Genomic DNA, 26,181 nt, shown 5'->3' with positions numbered 1-26,181 from the left:
TACACAAAATGATAAAACCATCAACAAGAATTTTTGATTGGCATGTGAACGCTAGGCAAACCCAGCCATGCTCATTTCAACCTAAATCGTGCCACACAAAATTACACCAATACCCTGTTTCAGTGACTTTCCTGAGATAGGACTGATACTCGACAAGCAACTTCTTCCATACAGAGCTAAAGGGGGAAATAAGGAAACAATACTGCGCTGCTGAATGATCACAAGTAAGGGAAAACGAATTCAGAAATCTTACTTTAAATTGGGCAACATGGATAAAGTGGTAATACACTTGTGGGAACCATGAGAAACGTGCATTTACAAATAAATCATTGTTTTATTCTTTGAAATACGGTGCATAAAGAGTTGGGAAGAATACATATATCCAGTTAACAGCTAGGAAACAGTATATCTCCCTGGGGTTTTTCTGAGGGAAGAAACAAGTCATGGTTTTTGCACAGGCACATAAGGCAAAATGCATGCAGCAGCATTACTTAAATACACGATTTAATTCAAATATTGGCATACTCCCTTGGTTTTAATAGTTGATTGCACTCATTGGTTGAAATAGACACTGGACCTTCCCATTAATGCAAGGTTAGGACCTCACCTGTGAAGGGTTTGTGTGACTATTTCACTCAAGACATTTTTTTTTTCCACAAGCCTGAAAATCAGAACATAAACACAAACACCAAGAAAAAATACTACAATATTATTCAAACATGGGTTGTGTGTAAAAGGCACAAACCTTTTATTACCCCCAAATTCCAACTAAGTACAAACAGATTTGGAACAAATGGTACACAGCCCAACATTGGGTGAAAATAACCTAAACTAGGTAGTTTCATTTCTTCTCAGAGCACAAGTGCATTTTAAGGGTCAGGTACTTTTCTACGGAAAAGGTGCATGGGGTCAACTTCTGCAGTTAAGTATCGGCAGGAAGATTTCAGTAAGATGTTTCACACCAATATTGGCTTTTCGAGATCTTAAGAATGGATGCCTTCAATAGAAATGCCTGTCTAAATGTCTGCTTGCTGTGAAGGCAAACGATTTTTAACTATCAATGTTGCATTATCCTTCACTGGTATTATTAGAAAATCCACGTTCTTATTAAATTATGCAATATTCACCAACGAGGCTTGGTAAATACTGTCATCAACCGAATTCTGTGCTGTAGTGCAGTTGTGTAAAGAGAAAGTCACCACTCGAGATTTAGATTGCATAGTGTGGCTGACATGAACTTCATCAAAACTGCATGTTTGATTTTGTCAACTTATGCATCAACATATATGTCTTTTCAAATGCATTTATGGAGGCCTTGCCTTCCTTGCACTTTTATTGTTCTTGGTAGTTAATATAGAGGGCGGGGCCTCATTGCTCATCTAAACAGGACTCATCTGTATTGTGCTCTTTGACTTTGTGGAAGCACCTCAGCATGCATTACGGTGAGCACAGTGAATGTAAAGTAACATACAACTAGTCCATTACTAGTGATCAGAGACGTCCTATCCACAACTTGGGTCTTTTCTAACTGCCAAGAGCAAGGAGACAAAACATGCCGAAATGCAGAGTCAGACATGTATTCAAACATTACATTGGCAAGAAAGTATAATCACCTATTTGTTTTCTCCAATCAGTTTTACAACTTTTCCACGTTATCTGTCTTAAGTAGAACGTAGCATATTCATGCATTTCTGAACAAATTTAAGCTGCACTAAACATTCAAAAACTGCATATTTTTCTGCATCAGATTGGTATATGGCAAAATAACCAACGAAAGTTGACATGCTACGAATGAACCTGAGCCTTAAAACTGAATGCTTAAGAGATATCAGAACCAATTTTGACATTTTTGTGCATTTTTTTAGATTGATTAAAAGCTTAATCATATGCTGCACTCTCGATTTTATAATTAAATTAGCCCAAGTGGAATTCTACTATATTATAGCAGCCAATTTAGTGAATTATTTGACATAGTGATACATCCTACACACTCCTTCCAGCTAAAAGATCTTTTCACTTATGGATTTTCTTTGTTGAATGGTTGCTGGGAAAGAACGAATTAAACACAACCTCTTATAAAGACAGATCCATACTACAGGTGCAGACATTAAATAAGTTATTACCATGGTAAGGTTAAAAACTACTGAGGTACGCAACACAAAATCTCTCTGTAAAATAATTTAGCCGCCAGAAATGCAACTTGACATTGTTGTTAACTCTGCAACATTTAACTATGTGAGTAAAAGGCATAAGAAGGACTGATGTAAAGCACCAAATGTCCTGTAGAAACCAAATATTTCCAATTACATTTTCAGGTCTTACGTAGATAGAGTAAAATCACTTCATCTTTCCCTTGCATGGTAGAATTGTGTAGTTAAATATCTGTAATGCCTTCCATTAAAGTTGGACAACATGCTGTAAACATCATTAACACACAAGCATGTAGAAATCTTGGTAAATTTTGGGTACGCCTCATCTACTTTCCAATTTGAGAGACTAAAAAGGAAGTTAGGCCAGTTTTGGGTAGCAAACGACAAACTCTGATGAGAGAATTTTTCACCAAGTTTTTTCCTCTGGACCGAAGTTTTATTGTCCTTTATATTATAAGGGATGCACATATTGAGTGTTAAAAGGCCAGGGCCTGTACAATATAGTCTACAAATCAGCACCACTTTCCAGCGTGAGTAGGTAAAGATAATTACAGTGAACATCAGAATCTGGCAGTATTGTTCCTACAAAAAAAAGTGACTAAAATGGGTTTTAATTGATTAGCACTATTGAATCACGGCTAATATTTCATACTACATGATTTAAATACGGCTATACGGTACAATTATACAAAATGTGATAAGTCAAAGAATACAACCAAAATTAAGATAGCAAACAAAACCTATATAATCTTTTTTTCTTACAGGAAAATACTTTTGAAGTATGCATGTAGTACAGTAACTGTCCATTCTTTTAAAGAAAATCTACAGCAAGCAATGTTATCAACCTCCAGAAAAATCACACATAGCATTACTAAGCATATCCCCAAAAAGTGTACAATATGCACACTTGGAAAATACAAAATTAAAAAATTTAAGCAACAGGTGAGCTTCGTGTTTATAAGACCGTGAAAAGTCCAAATTTAGCACTGTTGTATAAAGAAGTGTCTTTTTCGATGCAAGTTCATGAACTGTCCTCTTGTTGGGACCAAACTGTACAAAAACGGTGTTCTCGAAACCGGATTACAGGGCAAGAGAGCATCCCAGCAATATTATCCTTTAAGTTTTTATTGTACTATATCAAAACATGTCCATTAGGCTTGTAGGATTCTTTTTAAAATTCTTTCGTAGAAGCCATACGAGAGGAAGCATAGTTTCCCCATTCATAGTCTAATAAGATGCTTTGTTGAGTTTGACGTTTTTGCCCTGTGTAGTTTCATTGGTTGTTTTTGGCCTTAGCATGTGTTAAGATGTGAGATTTCAGGTTAGTTGACTGGGCAAACTTCTTATTACAGCCATCAAAAGGGCACACATAGGGTCTGTCTCCAGTATGAATTCGCACATGAGTGCGCAAATTAAAGTCCAGTGAGAAGCGTTTTCCACATCCTTCAAACGTGCACTGTGAAAGTAAAGACACTGCATCAACGTGGTAATTTCAGTTTCAATAAATGACTGACTAATATGTAAACGTTGCCTGCTGTCAGATTTTACAACACTTCATAAAACAAAGTAGTCTTTCAGGAACAATGCTATTAGACACATAGTTGGGGCTCTATCACTTCAAAACGTTCAAATGCTTTCGATTAGTTCCTCTCCTTTTGAAACAAGATTATGAACAAATGGAAACACGTACACATACAAGCATGTCAAAAGCTCTGGATTTCATATCTATTATGATTACAAAGAAGAAAAGTTACTTAACTTTGGTAAGTAAACTTTTGCCTACCTGTAACAATTGATTTGAGCTTGTGACTCTACTGAACATTATGCTCTGTAAACTACTTCCATAAAGTGTTGGGCACGAGTATTGCAAATCCTTTTTCTCCGACGTACAGGTTTCATGGTGACTTATAAGACCACCCTTGAAACCCACAACAAACCAGAACATAGACAGCTGTCTTAGGTTGCGTTTTTCCCAAACAGGTCAGAGTAAGTAGATATAGAGAAACGAGCACAAGAACAAGATGTTTGGAACAAACCTGTAAGTACGATTAGCACAACTTCAGCATCTTGTCAGGTATAAATATCCACAGAGTAACTTTTGGTGTATGTGTGGACCGTGTCGCAACATAACACTGCAAGTGAAATTTAGCCTAGGTAAGCTATAGTGCCCACTCTACACTCTGTGCTAGAGCACTTTACACGTGGAATAGTGTGTTTGGCTTTGACATAGTATTCTTCAGACAACTCATCTGGCGAGGCCCGCCAACACGACAGCGGGCCAAAGCTAATAAATGCTTGTCCATCCCAAAGGGATTCATATGGTCAATGGAGTACAGATTGCCTATTTACAACTAGGGTGTGTAAAGCTCATTTTGGAGGGAAGGGGGTGGGGTGGGGGTGGAGGGGTAGTGGGGGTGGGGGGTGGTGGTGGTGAGGTGTGTGTGTGTGTGGCAAATCAACAGTTGCAATGAGAATGAGGTATTGACCTTAGGCAGAAAAAAGGAGGACAAATGGATCTTTGTACACTTGGAAAAAAAAAGCCTCCTCTGCTGATTAAACTTGCAGTACACTAACTCCCTGGAGAGAAGTCTTTACAACGAGGCAAGCCACTTCTCACGAATGAACTATATTGGGCAAGTATGCGAAGGCTCAAATGGGAGTGACATGAACTATCGAAGAACAAAGCTGAGGTTGGATGAAGGGACTAGTGTCTTTACTAACAGGGATCTTGAAGACTAAAAGTCTCCTCTATTTTGCAGGTAAATTGCTGCAATGGTGCGGCACCCTTGTGGAAAGGTACACAAATCTTACAGTAAGTAACAGATTATATTCTGCACAGAGGCATACAAGGGCTGCTTACAGAGAATGTTACAATAGTAGATAAATATATCACAATTGGTTGCATAACAAATCCATAAGGTGAGTTTTTGATATTCTTTGACAATTTTCAGCCACCCTTCTGAAAGCTCACAGAAATAAGACTTCAGATCCCAAAACTAAAGATTCAGTGCCCTGAGATAAGGGGTGTTGCAGCGGACGTTGGTACTAGGTGAGGAGGTCAGGGCATACAGACCGCTTCTTGTGGGGGGACATATGGGTATTTCCAGAAGTAATGAGTACACTGGTGGGTGATATGAGAATGATCCTCATTGGTGCCAGCTGCATTTTCCTAACTGCATACTGAATGAGCAGTAGTGGAGGAAATAGCATACACAAACATCCCTGACCAACTCATCAGAGCATTGTCCATGGATTGTGTGAAGCTTTGGCATTTTACACTACTGTGAACAGCAAACAGATCTAATGGTGTAAGCACTGTTGGATTAATTGGGCGTGGATTTCCCATTTTTATGTCTGCAGATGAGCCTTGCTGTGCAGGCTTTCAAAGTTGCTGTCCTCCCCCCAGGTAGTGTTCCACTGGGAGGGTTACAAATGGTCCAATGCCAGACCGTCTGTGCTCGCTTCTTCAACTTTGGTGTCTTCCCACTTGTCTGACATGGTGGTTATGCTGTTTGTTCAGTAGCAAATCAGTCTGTAAAACACTTGGAGCACTACAGAACTACCTTCAGTCCAAGCACACTAATGTGCAAGCATTATTATTACTGCCCATGGACAGTAAGAAGGCCCATGTCTGCTCCCCACCTGTTGTAGGATGTGTCTGTGTTGGTGGACATATGGTTGAATAATGACATTCCCAGTAACAACTTTTTGTTGATCCACCATTGCAGTTTGTGAAAAACCCTGGGCTCGCCAACACTAGATGCTCCCAAAGACCAGTTGCCTGTGACCACTGTTTCACAAGGCACTTAGAGAGGATATATGTGCAGCTCAGCATTTGGAACTATTGCAAAGTTAGGTATACAGGGTAAGGTACCCCTGCAGTACATCAAAGATACTGCAAGTCACGGGAGAGTTCCTTGACCATGTAGAAAAACAAGGTCAAAGGCTGAGTTCCATTACAAAAAATAAATAAATAAATAAAACAACAAACAGGATGTGGCAGGTGCATGACCCAGTTACCTAGGTAAAGAAAGTGCAAAAACACGACAAATTGAGAGGGTCTGATGTTCTCAAACTCTATGAGCGAAAGTTATTGCGACCAACAGTCTTTGAAGTTAGAAACCCAAAGTGGCAACTGCCCATCAGCTAGAATGAAATTCCAAAAAGCTCAACTCAACATTTAAATCCCACTGAGGAACGATAACAGAGAGAGTGGAGAAACAAAGTAAATGTTACAGAAAGCACATACTAACTGATCTAAACAGGGAAGCAAGATAAGGAAGACACATTAAGACATACAAGGCAGTCAAATCGCCCTTAACCGTTGCAACTGCCAGGAAAACACGAATTGCAATACAAAAAAAACTAACTTTAAAAGGAGTTGGTGCCCTCTGATTCACACGCAGACATATGCAACTTCATCAGCAAGTCTACAGGACTCGATATTCATGCCTACAGCCGCAACATTAGTGCATTCTGGTGGAAGACATGAAAGTTCTGCTGCAAGAGCAGGTCTGCCCTGTGCGGGAGAAAAAGACGACTAAATTGTGTGGAGCAACAGACTGGCATAACAGATTCTCTTAGCCCAATCTGGGGTGAACAGGTTTGGCTCTACCTGCGCCACCCGTAGTACTTTCGACAAAAGTGGGAGGGTAAAAACGATCACAGCAGTTCCAGAGACCAGCTAAACCTGAAGGAATCCCCGTGGAACAATTCTGGGGAAAGAAAATGTATAACACAAAATGGAGATCCATGCATGGAAATTCCAACCTGGAAAATATCAGGTTACTTCAGAGTGGAGGTTCCACTTGTAGAACTCCAGCACAAGGTGACCACTCACGCTGCAAGAATCAGACGCCCTCACTGTAAACACTCCAAGTTTGGTTACAATCTTCACATTCTTTTTTTTCTTTCCCCTGTTTTTTTCTCTTTAAATTGTTTCCTCATCTTCTGGGGAGGTGGATGGGTCGCATGTGAATCCAGAAAATAGAGGTTGGGTTGAAGATGTATAAAAGTTTGAAAATAAATGCGTCAATACCCTTTGTCCCACCACTTGAGCTTCTTTGTTCATTTGAATGTCTATGCAATAGTGATTTTTTTTTTTTTTTTTTTTTAAAGGTTTGAACTGACGTCCAAGAAGAAGCTCTGCAAATACCCTGCAAAGGTGTATTTGTGTGAAAAGCTAATGATGTACTTTTGCAGCTTCACAATACATTTGAATAGTTTGTGAAATCCACCAAACAATGGTATTTTTGTAACTGGTTTTCTTTTGTTGTCTGAGAAAGACAAAAAGTTGTTTTCCGTTTCTGATTGGTCCAGCTTTTTTCCACATAATACATTATCGCTCTTCTGGCGTCTAACATGAGCAATGCACTTTCCACAGGAGTTTTTGCATCTTGAAAAAAGCTTGATATATATTGATGTGAAAAGAAAAAAAAAAGATACGACCTTTAACAACAAACACTAAGGGCCTGATTACAACATTGACCGATGGGATACTCTGTCGCAAACCTGATAGATATCCCATCCGCCATATTACAAGTTCCATTACATCCTATGAAACGTATAAAATGGCAGGCAGAATATCCGTTACGCTTGTGACAGAGTATCCCATCCGCCAAGGTCATAATCAGGCCCTATGTCCTCCTGACAAGTCTTTCAATATCTGCATATATGGTTCTTGGATTGTGAGTGCTTTTAATTTATTGACTCTATGCAGTGAAGTCATTGCTAAAAGAAAAGCTGTTTTGAAAGTGGCCAGTTTTAATGATGCATTGTGAAGAGGTTTGAAAGTTTTCCTCATTAGTCGAGTTAACACTAAATTTAAGTTCCAAGTTGGTGCTAGCACTTCCCTTGGAGGTGCTAATCTTTTTGCTCCCTCCAGAAATCTTTTGATTATTGGTTTTGACTGAAAACCGGGCCTGTCTCACCCACTGTGGCACGATTAGAATTGGTGTCATTGGAGATTGTTTGCATTTGTTAATCACCTTGTGTAATAGTGGAATCAGGAGGAAAATGTAAGCAAATTTCCCTGATCAATGTATTGACGGAGCACTCCCCAGCGATCGGGAGATGTGGGTGCCTAGACGCAAAGAATTGACATTTTGCGTTCTCTGGTGTTGCAAACAGATCTATGTATGGCATTCCCCATTATCTGAAAACCAGTTTGAGTACTGTTTGAGTTCCCATTTCTGTGATGTGGATGCTTGTTTGCTCACCCTGTCTGCTTGTACATTGTCCTTCCTAGGCAGGTGTATTGTTATGTTTATTTGCCTCTGGATGGCCCACCTCCAGATCTCTTGTGCAAGCTTTGATACTACAAAGGACTTTGGGCCATATGTACGAACACATTTTCCCATAGACATAGTATGGGGAAAACCCTTTCGTACATCTGGCCCTTTGTTCCACCCTGTTTTTTTGAGACAGGACATCTTTGTTGTGTTTTTCTGTCTGAATTAAAAATGATTTTTCCCCACAGATGAAAGGCTTTAAAGGCTAGGAACACCATCTTTAGTTCTAAAACAGTGATATGCTGGAGTTCTTTGTGGTCTCCCCTAAGTCCTCTGATCTTGAGTCTCCCCATATAAGCCCGCAAACCCATATGCGAGGCAGTCTGTAGTAACGGTAGCTGTGGGATCGGAGTCAGAGAATGGTCTTCCAATCGCTATATTTGTCTGGTTTCACCATTTCATCTCTTCCTGTACATTCTATGTGACAGCCACTAGATCTTCCCAACTTCCTGTGGCTTGTGACCATTGATTTTGAACTCATTCCTGGATTGGTCTCATATGTAGCCTCACATGTGGTAAAAGAAGAATGCAGGATGGCATTTTCCCCAGTATTGTCCCCGTTCACTTCAGAGAATGACCCTTATGGTACCAGAGAGTTTCTTGCAAAAATACTTCATTCTTTACTCACAAGGGTCTACTTTCCCCTCTAATTAACTGATTCTCGTTCTCAGGAACAGCTTTTCTTGTGCCAGCGTGGGTGAAAATTTGCTCTGTTTAGGGGAAAAAAAATCAGACTGTGCAATGTTGACATCACTGTTCGTGTGTTGCTTGTATTTGTGTTGTGAATTTGTTTTCACCAACCAGTCGTCTAAAAAGGGATAAACATGTATTCTCTGTCTTCTTAAATGTGTGACCAAACGCTTTGTTAACGCTCATGGTGCCGAACTGATTCAGAATGCAAGCACCTTGAACTGAAAATTTTCTGTTTACTACAAAGGCGCAAGTAATTTGTTTGCCTGTTGTTCATTGTGATATGTTAATATGCATCTTTTAGATCTACTGTCACCAAAAAATCTCCTTTTTTAAGTTGTGGAATGACCTCCTGCAGAGTTGTCATTTGGAATTTTTGGGTTTTTATGAATGTGTTTACAAATCAGAGATCTAAAATCAGCCTTATTTTAGTATCAGGAACTATGTGGAGTAGTCTCGTCCTCAGGCACTCTTGCTATCGCTTTCTTTTGAAGTAGTTCTTGCATTTCCTGTAACAATCTGATATTTTCCTCTTTTGTATGGACCACTTGCTTTGGGCCCCTCCTTGGTGGTGACTTAATTTGTTCTATGCAATAGCCAAATCACATAATGCCCAAGTGGACAAATGAGCATGAACAAGCTTCATCACCTTGAAGACTCTACGACGCATCAAGCAGCCAAACTATGGAATTCATTACCCCCAACTATAAGAGCCACAGATAACTTTCTTGTCTTCAGAAAACTATTCAAGAGTTGGCTCTTTCCTTCATAACCACCATATTCAAACAACTATAGACTGCATATGCCTATGTTGATAAATATTTTTTCTGATTATATGTATATTTCCTGCAGTGCTTAATTTGTGAATAAAAAGGTGCCGGTGCCCAAAGCCCTTATCTTAAACTCGTGGATGCCGCAATTAAATGTGCGAACACGGAATACTGAGGCAGCGTAATGCTGAAGCCATCTCGTCCTCTTCAATCCATTTAAAGCCACTCCCTACCCCTTCATCTCATTCTTGCAACTTTCTCTCTTTGTGACGCTTTTTCGGTTTTCTCTTCCTCCGTCTTTCCCAAATGTGTCTTTTGCTCGCAGCAAATGCTTGAGGCAGAAGACTAAGTGCCGGCCCTCAAAAATAAGTGCCGGTGCTCAGCACCGGCACCAACAAGCACAAATTAAGCACTGATTTCTAGATATGTATAGTTCTTTAGAAAATATGTATCGCTACTATGTCATAACACTAAACTACACACACTCTTTAAACCTGTTTAACTAAGTATATTTACCCATGGTTTTAAATATGTATTGTATGTACATATATGTGTGCATGTGTGTGTCATATATATATATATACACACACACATATATACATGTATGTTGTTCTGTGCTTGGCATGTTCGTGGGTCATTGCATGGCTCCTGGGTGAGTTGTTATACTACATATCTATGAATCCCTGCTCTCATCTTATATCACACTTATCTACCCATCATCATATGTCACGTCTCTATCAATCTATCCTCCATTCCCACTCTAACCCATCCCAAATCCATTCTACTACTTTCATCTCCTAAGCAACTCTGCCTAAGCTCTTCCCTCCGCTTCCACATCTAACTCCCAAACCTCACTTTACTACCATGATCTCCCAAACAACCCTACTAAATTCGCCCTCATTTATCTCACCCTGCTACTATAATCTCCCTAACCCCTTCCACAGACTCTTCCCTCCTCCATCCTCCTTTACTCATCCCAAGCCTAAATCCTATTACCATATACTCCCAATTAACACTTCTGGATTCTTTCCTCCTCCACCCCTCCATTACGCCAGTCAATCTAATTAAACTCTCATATCCGTGGCTCAAATTAACTCAATAATAATACTAAAACTGTACTCATATTTCCCGATACTAATCCATCACTAATTCTTGTTGGGTTCCGGAGTAGCGTGCTATTCGCCGAAAAGTGCTTTGACGTCTCATCAGGGGTAGTAAGCGCTATATAAATACTATTACAATACAATATTTATTATCTATTTGTCTGTTATTTTCTCCTACTCAGAAGAAATCCTTTATTCTCCCTTTCACAGGTGGCGTGTGTGTGTGAGGGGGCTCTTTTGAATAGAGTCACTTACTAACTGGAATTGCTGCTCCTCTTTGTGGCTGTGGTCTCCCTCTTGCTCTTCCTTCAAAGGGTTGTCATAGTGTAGATTGAAACTGGCACTGTTGTGCCTGAGTTTGTGACTAGTTAGAGCTTTGCATTTCCTGAAGTGAGGTTGCGCCTTGAAAACTCCCTCTCCCTATCAGTCTTCTTGTAAGTGTGGAGCCTCGTAGATTTCCTCTGAACTTGAAGGCCCCCATGGATTTTGCGGTCCTGTAGTCCTATTTTAGTTGTTGCAAACTGTCATCCACCGCACTTCTAAACAGTTTTTCTCCATTAAAGAGGGTGTTGATAATATTTACTTGGACCACACTTTTGAATTCAGATACTCTTAGCTAAGCGTGTCTTTTTAGGGTGGTCTCTGCCATCATATGTCTGATTGCTGTATCTGCAGTGTCAAAAGCTGATTTCAGACAGGTATTTGATATGTTTTTTCTCTCCTCTGCGAGGGACGGTGCTCTTTTGCGGTATTACTCAGGGATTTGTTTCATGAGCTCTTCCATCTCTTCCCAATGTTGATAAGCATACATGTTAAGCAGTGCATTAGAGTTGGCAATGCACCACTCCGTAGCAGTTCCCCTTTCAAATTTACTTCCCACCATATCCATTTTCTTGGTCTCCTTGTCCTAAGGCAGCCGAGATGTTGTGGGAATATTTGCTCTCTTTCTTGCTACTGCTGCAATAATGGAGTATGCAGGCACTGTGTGTCTGACATAAGGTAGATACTTCAAGGAATGCTTCTATTTATTTTCAGCCCTTGGTGTTATGCACTTGCGTGCTGCTGGTTCGTTAAAGGCCTTCTCTGGTCCAGTATGCTTGGCAACACAAGGAGGTATTGAGTTTTTCTCTGAGATGGAAGCAAAGTCTTTTGTAAAAGCATGACTGTGCTTTCTATTCCTCTTAACTTTACACTGTACTTATCTGCTGCCCTTTTGTTGAGTTGATTGTATATCCCAATGTCATCTGGGGGTAAAGGCCTCAAGGGATAGTTGTCTATATCCTCTTCTAGGGAGCCTGTTTTGGGATCTTGCCGCTGTCTGGAGGTAATCTGAACTTCTATGACCTGGAACGAAAATGCCCTGTAAGTTTATGTCTTCGTCTTCCTCAAAGAATATGTCTTATAATTCCTCCTCCAGAGGTTCTGTGTTGTTGGGAGCTCAAATTCTTCTAAGTCTTTCATCCCCTCGGCCTGTTTCATCAAGGCTTTCGGCGGAAGTATGTACATCTTCAGAGAAGGCTCAAACTCATTCTTCTTCTGAAGAATAGCCACCATCTTTGCTTTGAGCTGCTTTTTTCTTTTGTTCTATTTTAGCCTACCGGATCTGGCTTGATGCGGGGTGGAACTTTTTCAACATCAAACCTTCCGTTGTCGAGGTCTTGATCGACGGCTTTTTGTTTTTCCCCCCAGCTTCAGTCATCTTTTGAAGCTGTGGCCTTATCCTTTGAATGGGAGCGCAGGGGTTCTTTTGACTTATGCTTACTCTCAGTCAGCAAGATTTTCGAAGCCGACGCAGCTTTGACTGATTTAGAGTCTGATAAATGAGACTCGCCGCCACATGCTTCTTCAGTGTTAACTTAGGTAGTTTTTTTTACTTTTACTTCCAATGTTCTTTTTCGACATTGAGAACCCTCATCTCGATGTCCGAGACTTCTCCTTTGGCCACCACGGTGATATCTTCCTCCTCACTCAACAACCCCAGGTTCCTCAGCGATAGGGTCTCCTTTTGGACCTGCATGGCTTGATGTGCCAGCCTCTGTTTTTTGCTCACCTTCAGAGTTTTGGGTTCGAACACTGCACAGGCACCGCAGTCGTCGCTTTGGTGGTCTAATGGATGACAAGAGGTTACACACCTATTGGCTATCCTTCTGTGCAAACTTTTGATGGCACCTTGGGTAGAATTTAAATAGTGTATTTTCCATCTCATCCAGAACAAGGGGGGCCCCTGCCCGGGCATTCTCTGGTGTAACTCGGTGAGCTTGTTTGCTTCAAACACAACGTTTTCTTTACTTACCTTTCGACAAACCTCCAATTAAACGTCCTTTTTTTTATGCTGAAGAGGAAAAAAAAAATATAATAATCAGAAGAAGGAAACCATGCATGGAAGTTTCCATGGAGGGCATATGACATCAGGTAAGCCTGAATTAGGCACCAAGTGGTGGTGCCATCGATGCAATTCCAACCCCTTCCCCCAAAAAAACAATTAGAGAGGGGAAGGACTACTACTATACAAATAATTCCAGAGCCAACCACTAGATGGTGGAATAATGTACAGCCTGTGAATCCAGAAAAGGTTCATGCTGCAAAACTTTACTGCCATTGTGCCCAAGAACACTGGCGAACTGCCTGTTGAAGCAGGCGCGATGACCTTCCATGATAAAAGGGACAGTGGAGTTGATGTCCAACAGACTCTGCTGACTCAAGTTGAAGGGAATATGCCTGGACAAATATTGAGCATCAGCAGCTCCAGCACATTAACATGTAGGTGCCGCTTCAAACGCCCATGTTACGTAACACAGGAGGGCACCTCAGCTTACCTTCTGAATGGATTCATACACCAGTGATGATCCAATGGACAGATGAGAAGTTCTGTATGCTTAAGCTGGAGGCACCGTTTTTTCATTTGCCATCTGACACTGTCAGGATGCAGGAGACAATGAGAGCAAGCAGACACGATTTGTAGAACCAGGATCTGGGGCACAGCCAGAAACTAAATAATTACTTACCTGGAGGATTAGTTTTGTAGTTTGAAGAACTTTCTGGTTTCACATACTACATCTTTAGCGTTTACAAATTTAGATAAGACTTGTGCATGGGTTAAAATGATTCTTCCATTAGCTGAATGAGCCTTACGTTTAGGTTCCACGTGGGTGCCGACTGAGAGGCTTGGGGGCACACTTGTTGCTCCATCTAGGAATATTTTTATTGCTGGTGTGATAAAGAAGCTTTACATCTGTGAGACCCTAGTGTACGCCACAATGACGGACAGGTGAACGCTGAGTAAAGTGTTGGTTAAGTTTTCATCTAGCACACGAGTTAGGTATGTAATACTGTAACGTCTCAAGTTCTATTGTTAATGAGTTTCTTTTTCTCGACCAAGTGAATATACTGCTTCCACTCTGAGGTATAGCACCTCTGTGTACTTGGTCTCCTAACCTCCCACAGAAACTCTATAGTTCTTTGCAGGATGCTGAGGAGTCCAAAATTTAGAAACTCAGCAGCCAGGCCACCAGGTTGCGGCTGGTCATTCTTGGGTGGCAAACCTGTCCATCCTGTACCGTGAGTAGGACCTGAACCACTGAGAGGAATATTTCCTCCCCCCCCACAATATATCTTCACCAGGGCACAAGACAGCTACTACGATTCGTGTCATGGCTGAGTGTTTACATTTGTTTATTTCCACTGAAATCAATGGTATTTGGGAAAAGCATGCACAAATAACCCTTCCCAGTTTATTGATAAGGTATCCCATTTGATAAGTGGTGTGGTAGCTGGACACAAAGTCTTAGATCTTTGCGTTTTCTGGGGTTGTAAGACAGGACTATGTCTGGCATCCCACACTTGTGTAAAATTGTATTTAGCACTTGCGCTCTCACTTGTGGTATAAATTTGCTTTTCTGTTTAGCTTGTCTGCCTGTGCGTTTTGTATGCCCGACAGGTGCACTTCAATTGGGACTGTTCTCCAATGTATGGTCCATTTTCATTTGTCCTGGACAATTTTGGTAAGCAGATAAGATCTTGTCTCTCCCTGCTTGTTTGGATTGAACACTGCAGTCAAATTGTCAGTTTGAATCAGTACATATTTTATCTTTACTTGTGCATGTAACTTTCCTGAAATGGGCGCATGTGCCGTCTGGGATGCGGCATAAGAAGTATGTAGGGTGAAGTGTTACCATTAGTTTCATTATTGGTCAAGAGACTGACCCTTCTCCTAGAGGCAAGTTTGCGTTCCCAATGCCAGGATTCTTTTGCATAGTGGGCATTCTCTTACCTCGCTCTGAAAATTGGGTTGCCCCTAAGAACACTTTCTTGTTATGGAGCTAGGGAGGGCTTAACTAAATTTACTGTGAACCCCATTTCTTGCAGCATTAGCATTACAATGCAAATATTCTCGACATTGGTGCTGCAAGCTTGCCTTTACCAGCTAAATATCTAGCTAGTCATAAACATGAATCTGCTTTCTCCTTAGGTGTGTAGCTACCATGGCCAGGCTTTCTTTCAAAACCATGAGGGCAGACATCCTGCCGAAAAGCAACACTGAACTGATAACGTACCTTGTCTACCACAAAACCGGAGGTAGTTCTTGTGGTTGGGATTCATTGGTATGTGCAGGTAAGAGTTCTTTAGCTCTCCAGTGGCCACGTAGTCCATATTTTTAGCAGAGGTATGACCTCATTTAATGTGATCATTTTGAAATGTTGAGCGCTTATGCAGTAGTTTAGCTGCCTGAGGTCTAACATTGGCCTCAAGGACTGGTCTGGCTTTTGTATGGGGAAGTATCCTGAGGAGACCCCTTGCTTGAGTTCATTCTCGGGGACACTTTGTATTGCTCGCTTTGTATGAGCTCCTTTACATCCTGCTGTGGGTGGCACAAGTCCTCTCTGTAATAGGTCTCTGCTCATGGTAGTATTGTGGGCAGTCTTTTGAGCTACTTGATGCAATAACCATTTCTTTGTCCATTAGCCTACAGTGGTTGACCTCCACTTGTAGAGGAATTCCCCTATCCTATTCCCCTACCTCTCTTAAGAAAGTGCTGTCATAGATGGTACTGGCATTGTGATGGTGCATCTTTTGGGGTTGGATACTGGCTAAAGTCTGGTTGGGGGGTTCCATGCTGAAACACTCCTCTGGTCGGTGGCCTCCTGGTTGTTATATTGTCCTTTTCAAAGATCCTCCAAAGGTCTCTATTGCCTTTGTTGTTTCATGATTTTCTTTATTTGCTGTAGAGCCTAATTTATTTCTGGCACAAAGAAGGAGGTACCAGTGGAGGGCACATTGTTGCATGAGGATTGTATTTCAGGCTTTAACGAGGACATTCGCAACCAGATGTGCCTTCTCACGGTTGTTCTAGTGCACATTTGCCTGCTTGCCATGCACAATTGTTTTTGCTCTCTTCATATACTGTGATCTACTGGATTTCCTTCCACTGCTGGTGACCACATCTTGTCTACCAAAAAACAGGAGGAAGTTCTTGTGGCTGGAATTCATTGGTATGTGCAGGTAAGGGTCCATTAGGTCTCCAGTGGCCACGTAGTCCCCTCTTCTTAGGAGAGGTATGACCTCCTTCAACGTCATCAATGTGAAACAATGCACGCTAATGGAGTAATTTGGCTGTCTGAGGTCTAATATTGGCCTCAAAGACTGGTCTGGCTTTGGTATGAGGAACTATTCTGGAAAGACTCCTTGCTTGAGCTGTGGGTGGCGCAAGTCCTCTCTGTAATAGGTATTTGCTGGACAGTATTTTGAGCTACTCGTTGCAATAACCATTTCTTTCTCCATTTGTCTAAGGTGGTTGAACTGCACTTCTATAGGAATCCCCACTATCCTATTCCCCCATCTCTTCTAAGAAAGGGCTGTTTTGGATGGTACTGACATTGTGATGGTGCATCTTTTGGGGTTGAATGTTGGCTAAAGTCTGGTTGTGGGGTTCCATGCTGAAACCCTCCTCTGGTCTGTGGCCTCTTGGTTATGTCCCATCCTTTTGAAAGCTCCTCAAACTCAAAGGCCCCTATTGCTGTTGTTGTTTCATTGACTTCCTTTATTTGTTGTAGGGCTTCATTTATCTCTGGCCCAAAGGAGGCACCTGTTAAGGGCATGTTGATGCATGAGGCTTGTACTTCAGGCTTTAACCAGGACCCTCAAAGCCAGATGTGCCTTCTCAAGGATGCCCCAGTGCACATTTGCCTGCTGGTCATGCACCATTGTTTTTCCCCCTCTTCTTGTGCTCTTTAAGAAAGTGCTGCATGATCGACTGCATTTCTTTCCACTGCTGGTGACCACAGTGGTTGAGGAGTGCACTGTAGTTGGCAGTTTACCACTGTTGGCTGCATGCTCTGCATCTTCCTGCCCGCCATCTCTATCCACGCACTTTGTTGGGTGCAGGCCCTATTGACAAAAGGGCACTTTCTTTTCCCCTGACTATTAACTATGGATGAATCAGCAGCTACATTCCCCCCGATGAAGACAGGATCATGTGAGAAGTGGCAGTATTTTCTTAATTGAGGGGTTACCCCCTTCGAAAAGGCCGCCTCTAAAAAAAAGAAAAAAGCCTTGTTCCTTTGGTTGAGAATACTAGAGAGCATCAGCAGATAGAGGTTCCTCTTCTGCGATGGCACAAGTGTTTAGAGAAGGAAACACAATTTAGCCCGTTCCTCTTTGAGATGCACCACACAGGAGTCCACAGCCCTTTGTACAGGCCTATTGCACACCACTAGGTCACCCGACAGCGAAGGCCTCAAAGAATACATTGCCACACCTTTTCCTGGGGAGTCTGTGCTAAGTCTTGCTAGTCTACCTCCTGTGGCACTTGGCCCCTGAGTACTGTAGTGCCCTCTTTGTGCTCACAGCTGAAAAATCCTGTGTATTCCTCTTCATGGGGCTCTCGCATGGTGGAGGCTCAATGTCCATCTACTCCTTTCCCACAGACTGTGACAGCCTTGCTGGAATCTGAAACCCCTTCATCACTTCATCAAAATCCTTCTTCTGAAGGAGTGTCGTCATTTCAGGTATTGCTTTTGTATTCAATTTGGTCTCCCCCTGCTTGGCATTGGCAGAGTTTTCCTTCTGGGACCTCTTAACTCCTTGCCCTTAGGCTCAATGCCTTTTGCACGTTTTCGGCCTCCATCCATGTCCCTGGATTTGCACCCTTGTGGCTCTTTGTGCCTCTGTCATTCTATCAAGCGCTTCATCATGGAGGACGACTTACTGGACTTCTTGTCAGTTTGGATGGGTTTATTTATGCCTCTCCTTAGGGTCAGCTTCCCTCACTGCAGCCACCAGTCTTTCAACATTGATGACACCTTCCTCATCTGGATCAGCTGAGGTCTTAAAGGGAAGGTTGTTTATTTTCTGCCTCCACCATTGTAAACTGTTCCCAAAGTTGTTTTTATCTTAACCTCATTGTTCATTTGGACTTCATACATCCCGCTGCACTGTGTTCCCTCAGAAGGCAGCGGTAGCAGACCACATGGGAATCTTTATAGATGAATATGGGGAGGCACTTGGAGTAGAAATTAAAAGGGTTGTTCTTCATTTCCCCTTGTGGTCCCAATTGTATACATTCTCTGACCACATGTTCTCCAAGTGGTCATGTTTTATTTTAGTAGAAACCAGTTCCAGTCTCCCATACAAGCTGCTGTTCAGTATTCTTATTCTCTTCTTGCCTCAAACTTCTGTTGTGTGTCAAATCTGTTGAGATTTATTCAGAGCTCTTATGTCTTGCATCCTGACCCAATGTTGGAAAAAAGAATTTGAAGCTGGTAACCACTCACAGGAACTTCTGGGGTGCATATGTGATGGCATAAGGGGGTGAACACACCAACACATGGTGGACGACGACAACTCCCACCAAAAAAGCTAAGAACAAGAAAGAAGGGAGATAATTCAGACCCAGCCACCAGACAGCAGGTAAATCTAGAAAATATTTATGCTGCAAAATCTCAAACTCATCCCCCAAATATCTCCAATCATCTGGGGATGCGGGAAAGCCTCTATGTGGTTCTTATCCAGCACGCTCCCTCAACGTACGAGTTAGGGAGTGATGCAAATTTTAGGCTTTGAAGGTAAAGTGCAAGTAGTGGTGGATAGCCATTGTCTTGTGGAGGTGTTCCTTGAGCAGTTCCGGAGACTTCACTTTCCCGGGCCAACTGCCAAATATAGAAATATATGGACTCCTGACTGTTGCAATGAGCACTTCAACAAAGACACAACGGGTGAATGCCAGTCCAAAACAGTAGACCTAGGAACGGATAGCGCTGGTGTCCCACCATGAACGTCAGGTAACGCATTTGTGCGGGGAGGATCAGAAGGTGTAAGCAAAGCATATTAAAGATTCATAGATGAAAACCAATCCGCCACATTCAAAGCAAAGGACGTTGCACAGGGACAGCACCTTGAACGTTTCCGGATGAACGATCAAGTTCTGAAGATAGAGATCCAAGATGGGCCTTAAACCCCTGTCCACCTTGGGAACCAAGCTAAAGGGAGCAGAATCCCATGCCCCTATCTTCAAGAAGTTTCACATGCAAAGACGTATGTTTCTAAAGTCTCAGTGCATTGCGGAGAGCTGATCTGGCTGAAGAACCCAGTGATCGGTTGTGATCTTCTCCCAACTGCTGGAAAAATGGGAGGCCTCTCTCACCAATACCATCACATACCCCTTCCCCCCGTTGTCCTCAACCAGAGGATCATGGCAGTCACATTACTGCCTTATGCATTGGCTCAAACGATTACTTCAATAGCTGAGATAGCAACATGTTTAAGGTTCATAGTGGTACATTTGCCATGCTTAGTGGTGCCCTTCTCGCTTCAAGAATAATGACTGGTGTGTTGAAGAAACATCTTATTGCCCCTTATATATGTCACGATGATGACCCTCTAATGAGTGTAACAAACATTTTTTGTATAAAAGATGTGTTAGGTATGTGGCAGTACTAATGTCATTTGTCCTGTCTTTTGGTCAGTCCTTCACTGTTACACCATCGGGCAAACCTGTTCGACTAGAAGTATAACACTTTCAAGTAGTTTGCTTTTAGTCTCTCTCAGAACTTGATGCATTTTTGTAAGTCCCAAGTATCAGAATTGTAGGTCTTCCCCATTTAATCCAAAGATCATGTTTGCCTGGCCCAGTGTAGGCTACCAATCAAAGAGAAGTAATCCATCAATTTGGCATGGCTGAATGTCTTATGCTACCAACAAATTACCAATATCAGTTTGTTGACCATGCAGACATCAGGAGCCAATCTAAGGTCATCCAACAGAGCGTCATGCTAGCAGATCCCCCACCTTCAAAGTTTATTAGTGAAATTAAGAAAATGAGTCCTCTGAAATCAGTCAGAATGCAAATTATGTACGGCTTCATGGCATATGTTTCAATGTGAAATCTGGCTTTAATGCCAATCTTGCTTTCAACATAAAAAGTTGTCTCAACGGTGTACCTGCTAAAAACAGTGATCATGCGGAAACACTATTAGACCTCGACAATTCAATAGAATAGCTCTGTTGTTCATGAAGAGACAGACCTTTTGTCACATTTTACTCTTTGGGGGAACATTGGTAAAAACAGAGTGAAATATTCCATTCTCGAAAAGGTTCCTACTAGGAAGTAGTCCTCCTCCTACTTAATTTGCAGTGAAACCCTATGGCGTGCAGCTGTTCATGCCAGAACAGAGTGATAGACATTGGTATATCTGTCAGTGATGCCCTTGTTGGATACAGATCAAGGGAGGTCTTCTTGAGGGTTAGGCCTATAATTTTGCCAGGCGTCACCCTGATCATCCATATTGTTTAACTTGGGTAAGCTGGAACCGACTTTAAAATTCTTGCTCAGAGTCAGAATGTGAATTTTTTGCAGTGGCACCGGAGTTTGGGGAGAAGAGGAAACTTGCCATACTTCTTTGGTGTAGGAAAATCTTCTCAACTCCCCTGAAATGGCCTTCTTAAAAGTAAGTTTCCATTTTTTTTAAAGGGATACTGGTGTTGATGCAGGAAGTCTGGTAGTACGGGGCCAGCAGGTTAGTCAATAGAAATGGCATGCCACCCTATGTCTGCTTGATCTTTTTCTTTCTGATTTTGTTCTGATGTGTGAGGCGTTAAGGGTGTGGCCTGTTTCAGTGCAGAAGGTACTGCAGCAACCTTTGGGAATTGAACTTCTGAGTGGTTTTCAGAGCCAAATGGTTCAAATTTAGTGGGGAGGGGATGCCAAGAGCAAGTCCTTGTTTAATACATGGTGCTCTTGACGACTTTTCTTGTGCAGTTGTTTGTACTCCACACAATATCGATCCCCTGAGGGGGTGATCTTTAGTGCTTTGTGTAGCTCTGCGTACCATAGGCTGCATGGATGCAGACTATCTTTGATGAGGATGCTTCAAGCCCTAGGGGTGGTTTAGTCCTCAATGTAGGTTTTGTGGCGTGCCTTCAAGACTCTTCTCTTAAATAGGAGTCGCCCAGCCAAACATACGGCGGACTACACTCTTTTATGGCTTCCGGCCTAACAGATAAGCCTCACAACTCAGTGTGCTCCTTCAAAGCACTTGGTACCTGCTCTTGATGCAGATTAGGTAGCACATTAACACTGCATTGTGGAGTAATCTGCCTCGTTCCTATTGCTGTGGTGCCAAGCTGTTTTTTTCCTTACCAAAAGGCATTACTGGGCCAAACATTTTTGTTGTGATCTCATTGCAAACACAAATTACAGATCCCATGTGTGTCAACTACAGGAATTTGTGGTTACATGAAAGGCAGAAAAAGGTGTACAGTGCATATCCTCACTCCAAAGGAGTCATTCTTACATGACCCGACCCCAGGCTATTCCTTCAGCTTGGACACAATCTTTACATTGAAATACTTCTGAACCAGACACCAGAAAACAAAGACTATCTAAAGTGGAGCCTGTGTCCTAATCCATTGCCTTGGGGTGGTGTCACGGATCACCTCAAAACATTCTTTGAAGAAACAAAAGTTGTGATGGTCTCAACTTAATACTAGATGGCAGGAATGTAATCTGGCTTGGGGTCAGAAAAGAAGGAAGATGAGTGTCAGAGATGCCACAGGCAACATTTTGTTTAACCTCAAATGCAGCACACAACTCTGTGGCAGCTCTTAATTAAGCAAGGAAGCATCACAATCAGGTGTTAATCTTAGTGGCAACACCTTTTCAGAAAGAATAGTTATGCTAGTTATTCCAGGCACTGACAGAATGTATTTTGGCTTAGAAGACCATATGAATATTGGTCGATGATCTGCAAGTACCGCAGTCGTGTGTTATTTTTATGTTTTAGAGAATCAGGTTCATGCTTTTTTAATTTTATATTTTATGGCAAAATTGATCAGTTGTACGTGAAAAGAACTAGAGAGACTTGACAAAAGCAAAATATCCATGACAATTTTTCGGTTGTCAAACAGATCTGCATATCTATTGTTGGTTCTGGATGCATGCAAGCTGTTTTTCTTCAAAAGAAGCTTCTCGAGCTACAAGGTAAAGTGACTCCTCCTCTTGGTGATAATGCGCATGGACATTGACTCGATTGTTAGAATGTTTTCCCGAAGTTGGGTGCGAAAAGAGCGTGACTAAGTGTTAGAAAGAGATGTACATGGAGAAACTGCAATGGCCACAGGTATCTGGGGAGGAGGGCATTGGCATGTGACTCTACAGCACTACATGCCACAAACAGATGCTTACAGGGTAAGTAACATAATCCGTTAGATGGCATGTGTGGCTGTAGATCCACATGCTCTGCATCACAGACTGTAAAGCAGTGCCCTCCAAAAACTGGTGGCTAACCTGCGCGTGTTGTAGTTGAATGAAAAAGGGTATGCAGCACTGCCTGTCCTACATTTGCTTGCTGATGTGCCAATACATCGACACAGTAATGTTTGTTGAAAGTGTGTGGAGTTGACCATGTAGCTGCTTTACAAATTTAAGTTATTGGTATATTGCCCAGAAAAGCCATAGACGGTCCTATCTTACGAGTTGAATGTACTTTAGCAGGTGTGGGCAAAGTTATTTCAGCTTTGGCGTAACAAGTTTGAATGCATTTAATTAATGATCTTGAAATGCCCGATTTAGATATGGCTTTCCCTGTGTGAGAGGGTGAAAATTCAACGAAGTTGCTTGGTTTAACAAAAAACTCTTCAGTTCTGTCAATATAGTACATTAAGCTCTTTTTACATCTGGTGTTTGATAGGCCCTTTCTGCAACTGAATCAGGTTACGGAAAACAGATCAGTAATTCAATTGACTGTTTTAGATGAAAAGCGGAGACTACCTTTGGAAGAAGTTCTAAGGACTACCCTATCCCTGTGTATTTGGAAGAAAGATTCTTCTAAGGTTAGTCCTTGGAGGTCACGGACACGTCTTAGTGAAGTGACTGCAATTAAAAGGCTACTTTTCATGATAGGAACTGAGGAGCACAGTTATGCAATGGTTCAAATAGTGGACCCATAAGTCTGATAAGTACAATGTTGAGATTCCAAGCAGGTGCAGGGGACACTCTGGGCGGAATTACTCTTTTAAAGCCTTTCGTGACTGCCTTAATAACAGGTACTTTGAACAATGGTGAATGCTGTCTGTTTCACAGATAGACAGCTACTGAATACACTCTGCAACTCTGCTAGACATTTGGTGAACACTCTGGGAGTGGTAGTGATTGGGAGCAGTGTGTTCCCACTATCGCACTGGCGCATTGCCAAACCAGAGGTATTGGCAATGTGCAGGATGCATTGGGATGTGAAAGAAAGTGTCCTTTAAGTTTAGTGCAGACAAAGTCGCCTTGTTGCATAAGGGGAATCACGTCCTGTAGAGTCACCATATTAAAGTGTTCTGAAAGTATGCAACGATTTAATGGCCTGAGGTCTAACACAGGATGGAGTGAACATTCTTTTTTGGGAGTGAAGAAGTATAGTGAATATACTCCTGAGACTTGCTGTGGAAGATGGGCAAGCTCTATGGCCCCTTTGAGCAATAGAGCCTGTACCTCCTGCTTGAGCGTGGTTAAGTGCATTGTAGAGAGTTTTTTTTTTTTAGGTGTTTTTATGAGCTCCAGGCAATAACCATGTTGGATAATATTCAACACCCACTGATCTGTTGTGATTTTGTTTCCTGTTGTGATACAAGTGTTGAAGTCTTGCCTGTCAGGTGTTAAGTGATTTTGGGGGAAGGTGAGGGGGGGGGGGGGGGGGGGGGGGCGGGGGATGGAAGGGGGGAATGAGGAGAGAGTCACTCTTTTGAGGTGGAGAGGGTGTTGCGAGGTGAAGGCACCTTTTCCACAACTCTTGGAATTATTTTCTATATACATGATTCTGGTGTACTCCCATAAAGGGGTACGCCAGAATCATGTATATAGATTGTGTTGCCTGTAGGAGAAGCTAGAGGCATCTGATGGTGTGGCTCTGCTGCCTTGTTTATATGGGGGGTGTCGAAAGGAGCCACGAAGAGTAGAGGTTTGTAACACTCCCATGGAATTTGAAATCTCTCTCTCCTTTTTCATCTTCTCTAGTGTTTGGTCCACTTGGGGACCAAAAAGATGTTGCTGATCAAAAGGGGTATTCAGAAGTACTTGTTGCACTTCTGGCTTAAAGCCGTATATGCATAGCCAAGCATGTCTATGGACCAGTATGCTGGTATTGATACCACTGGCAGCAGTGTCCGCTGAGTCCAGGGCACATCTGACTGAGCTATTGCAAATTGGCTTCCCCTTCTCAACAATTTTATGACCTCTTTTTTTACATTCCTAAGGGAGACATTGGACAAGTTCCTCCATTTCATCCCAATGGACCCTGTCGTATCTGGCTAACAACTCTTGGGTGTTAGCAATTCGCAAATGGTTGGCTGCTTGTACAGCAACTCTTTTCAATGACGCAGCAATAATTTTAGGCTCTTTATCTGGTGGAGGGGCATCCGCTGTTGTCGGTGTATTTGCTCTTTCGCAGGCATTAGGTACTACAAGTGAGTCAGGAGGTAGTTGACCTCTGATTTAGGTGGGTCTGAAGGTGCAGCTTTGTGCTATTTATCCACCCTCAATGTATTAACTCATGCCCACACCGTATCTTTAAAAATCTCATCGAAGTGGTGGAGCATCCCTTTCAACATGGACAGATATTGAAAAGACCTAGTAGTTTAGAGTGTGTCGAAAAGAAAATCATCCTCAATGGGGTCTTTTGGTAAAAGGGGTCTGGTGGTATGTAGCCACCCTAGCAATAGTTCTTGGAAAGTTGTGTCATCAGGGGATGAAGGCTTCGCTGGGTAAAAGTCTGGATCAGTATCCTCAGGAGGGTCAAAGTCGTAAGGGTCCCATAGATTTGTGGGCTGTTGAGCTGTGTCATGCACCAGGACTGGTCGGCTCAGTACAGCAGGAGTCTGTTCTTGCCTGGCTTTTGGTGCCGGGCCCGAGGGCTGGACATCCTTCGCAGATGTTCGGTGTCTCCCATGGCTTGTCGACAGTGGTGGCTGAGAATCTGCTTTTTCAGTCGTACCGAATGTCTTTTAGTAGGCTGGAAAGGAGCATGGTACTCACTGTGAGCTGTCCTGAAGGAAGATCTTGAATCTGCATGCCAAACTCAACTTCAGAGTCTGAGTCCGATTCGGATTCCGGAATAGAAAGGGCCTCCTCTCCCTCTGTTGCTGAGGCCTCGAGAAATTTCTCCTCAATATGGGCAAACATGTTTCTCTTATATTTATAAACATAGAGTGACAGTTAACTTGACACACTACAACATACAGCTCCACCTATAAAGCATGCACAGAAACAAATGTTGGGTTATGAAAATAAAAATAACTTGACAAATGATGGAATTGGAAATACAATCGCAAATCCATTTTCACAGGCAAAATAAGAAGTTATAGATTTGTAAACGTCCTTAAGCTTGTAATATGAGATATGTAGTTGTCAGATTAAAAACATTTTTTTTTTTTACCTGAAAGGGTTTTTCTCCGGTATGGACTAGCTGATGCCGTTTTAACTTTGAACTCTCAACAAAGGCCTTTCCACATTCTGCGCACACATGTACTCTGGGACCATGAGTATGTAAATGTTTTCTCATTGCAGAGTTGTCCCTGAACATCTTTGTACAACCCTGGAAATAGTGTGAGGTACATATATTAACACGCAGGATTTGAACTATTTAATATTTTACAGTATTTTGTACTAAACTTTTGTGATGACTATGAAATATACGCTTAACTC

At 42.1% G+C, this 26,181-nt stretch overlaps 1 protein-coding gene across 1 annotated transcript in view; it reads right to left on the bottom strand.

The window, feature by feature from the left end:
- Window positions 1-314: 314 nt before the first annotated feature.
- Window positions 315-26,181, bottom strand: part of YY1 (YY1 transcription factor) — a 200,717-nt gene continuing 174,850 nt past the window's right edge. Inside the window, exons 4-5 of the mRNA XM_069208324.1 lie at window positions 25,913-26,071; window positions 315-3,606 (exon numbers count right to left, since the gene is read on the bottom strand). Coding sequence (XP_069064425.1) covers window positions 3,424-3,606; window positions 25,913-26,071 — 342 coding nt within the window. The 3' untranslated portion in view covers window positions 315-3,423. The remainder of the gene's footprint in view (window positions 3,607-25,912; window positions 26,072-26,181) is intronic.

This window comes from Pleurodeles waltl, chromosome 9 (genome assembly GCF_031143425.1).
Source record: "Pleurodeles waltl isolate 20211129_DDA chromosome 9, aPleWal1.hap1.20221129, whole genome shotgun sequence".
Lineage (NCBI taxonomy): Eukaryota > Metazoa > Chordata > Amphibia > Caudata > Salamandridae > Pleurodeles > Pleurodeles waltl.
This window is presented reverse-complemented; position numbering and strand designations above follow the sequence as displayed.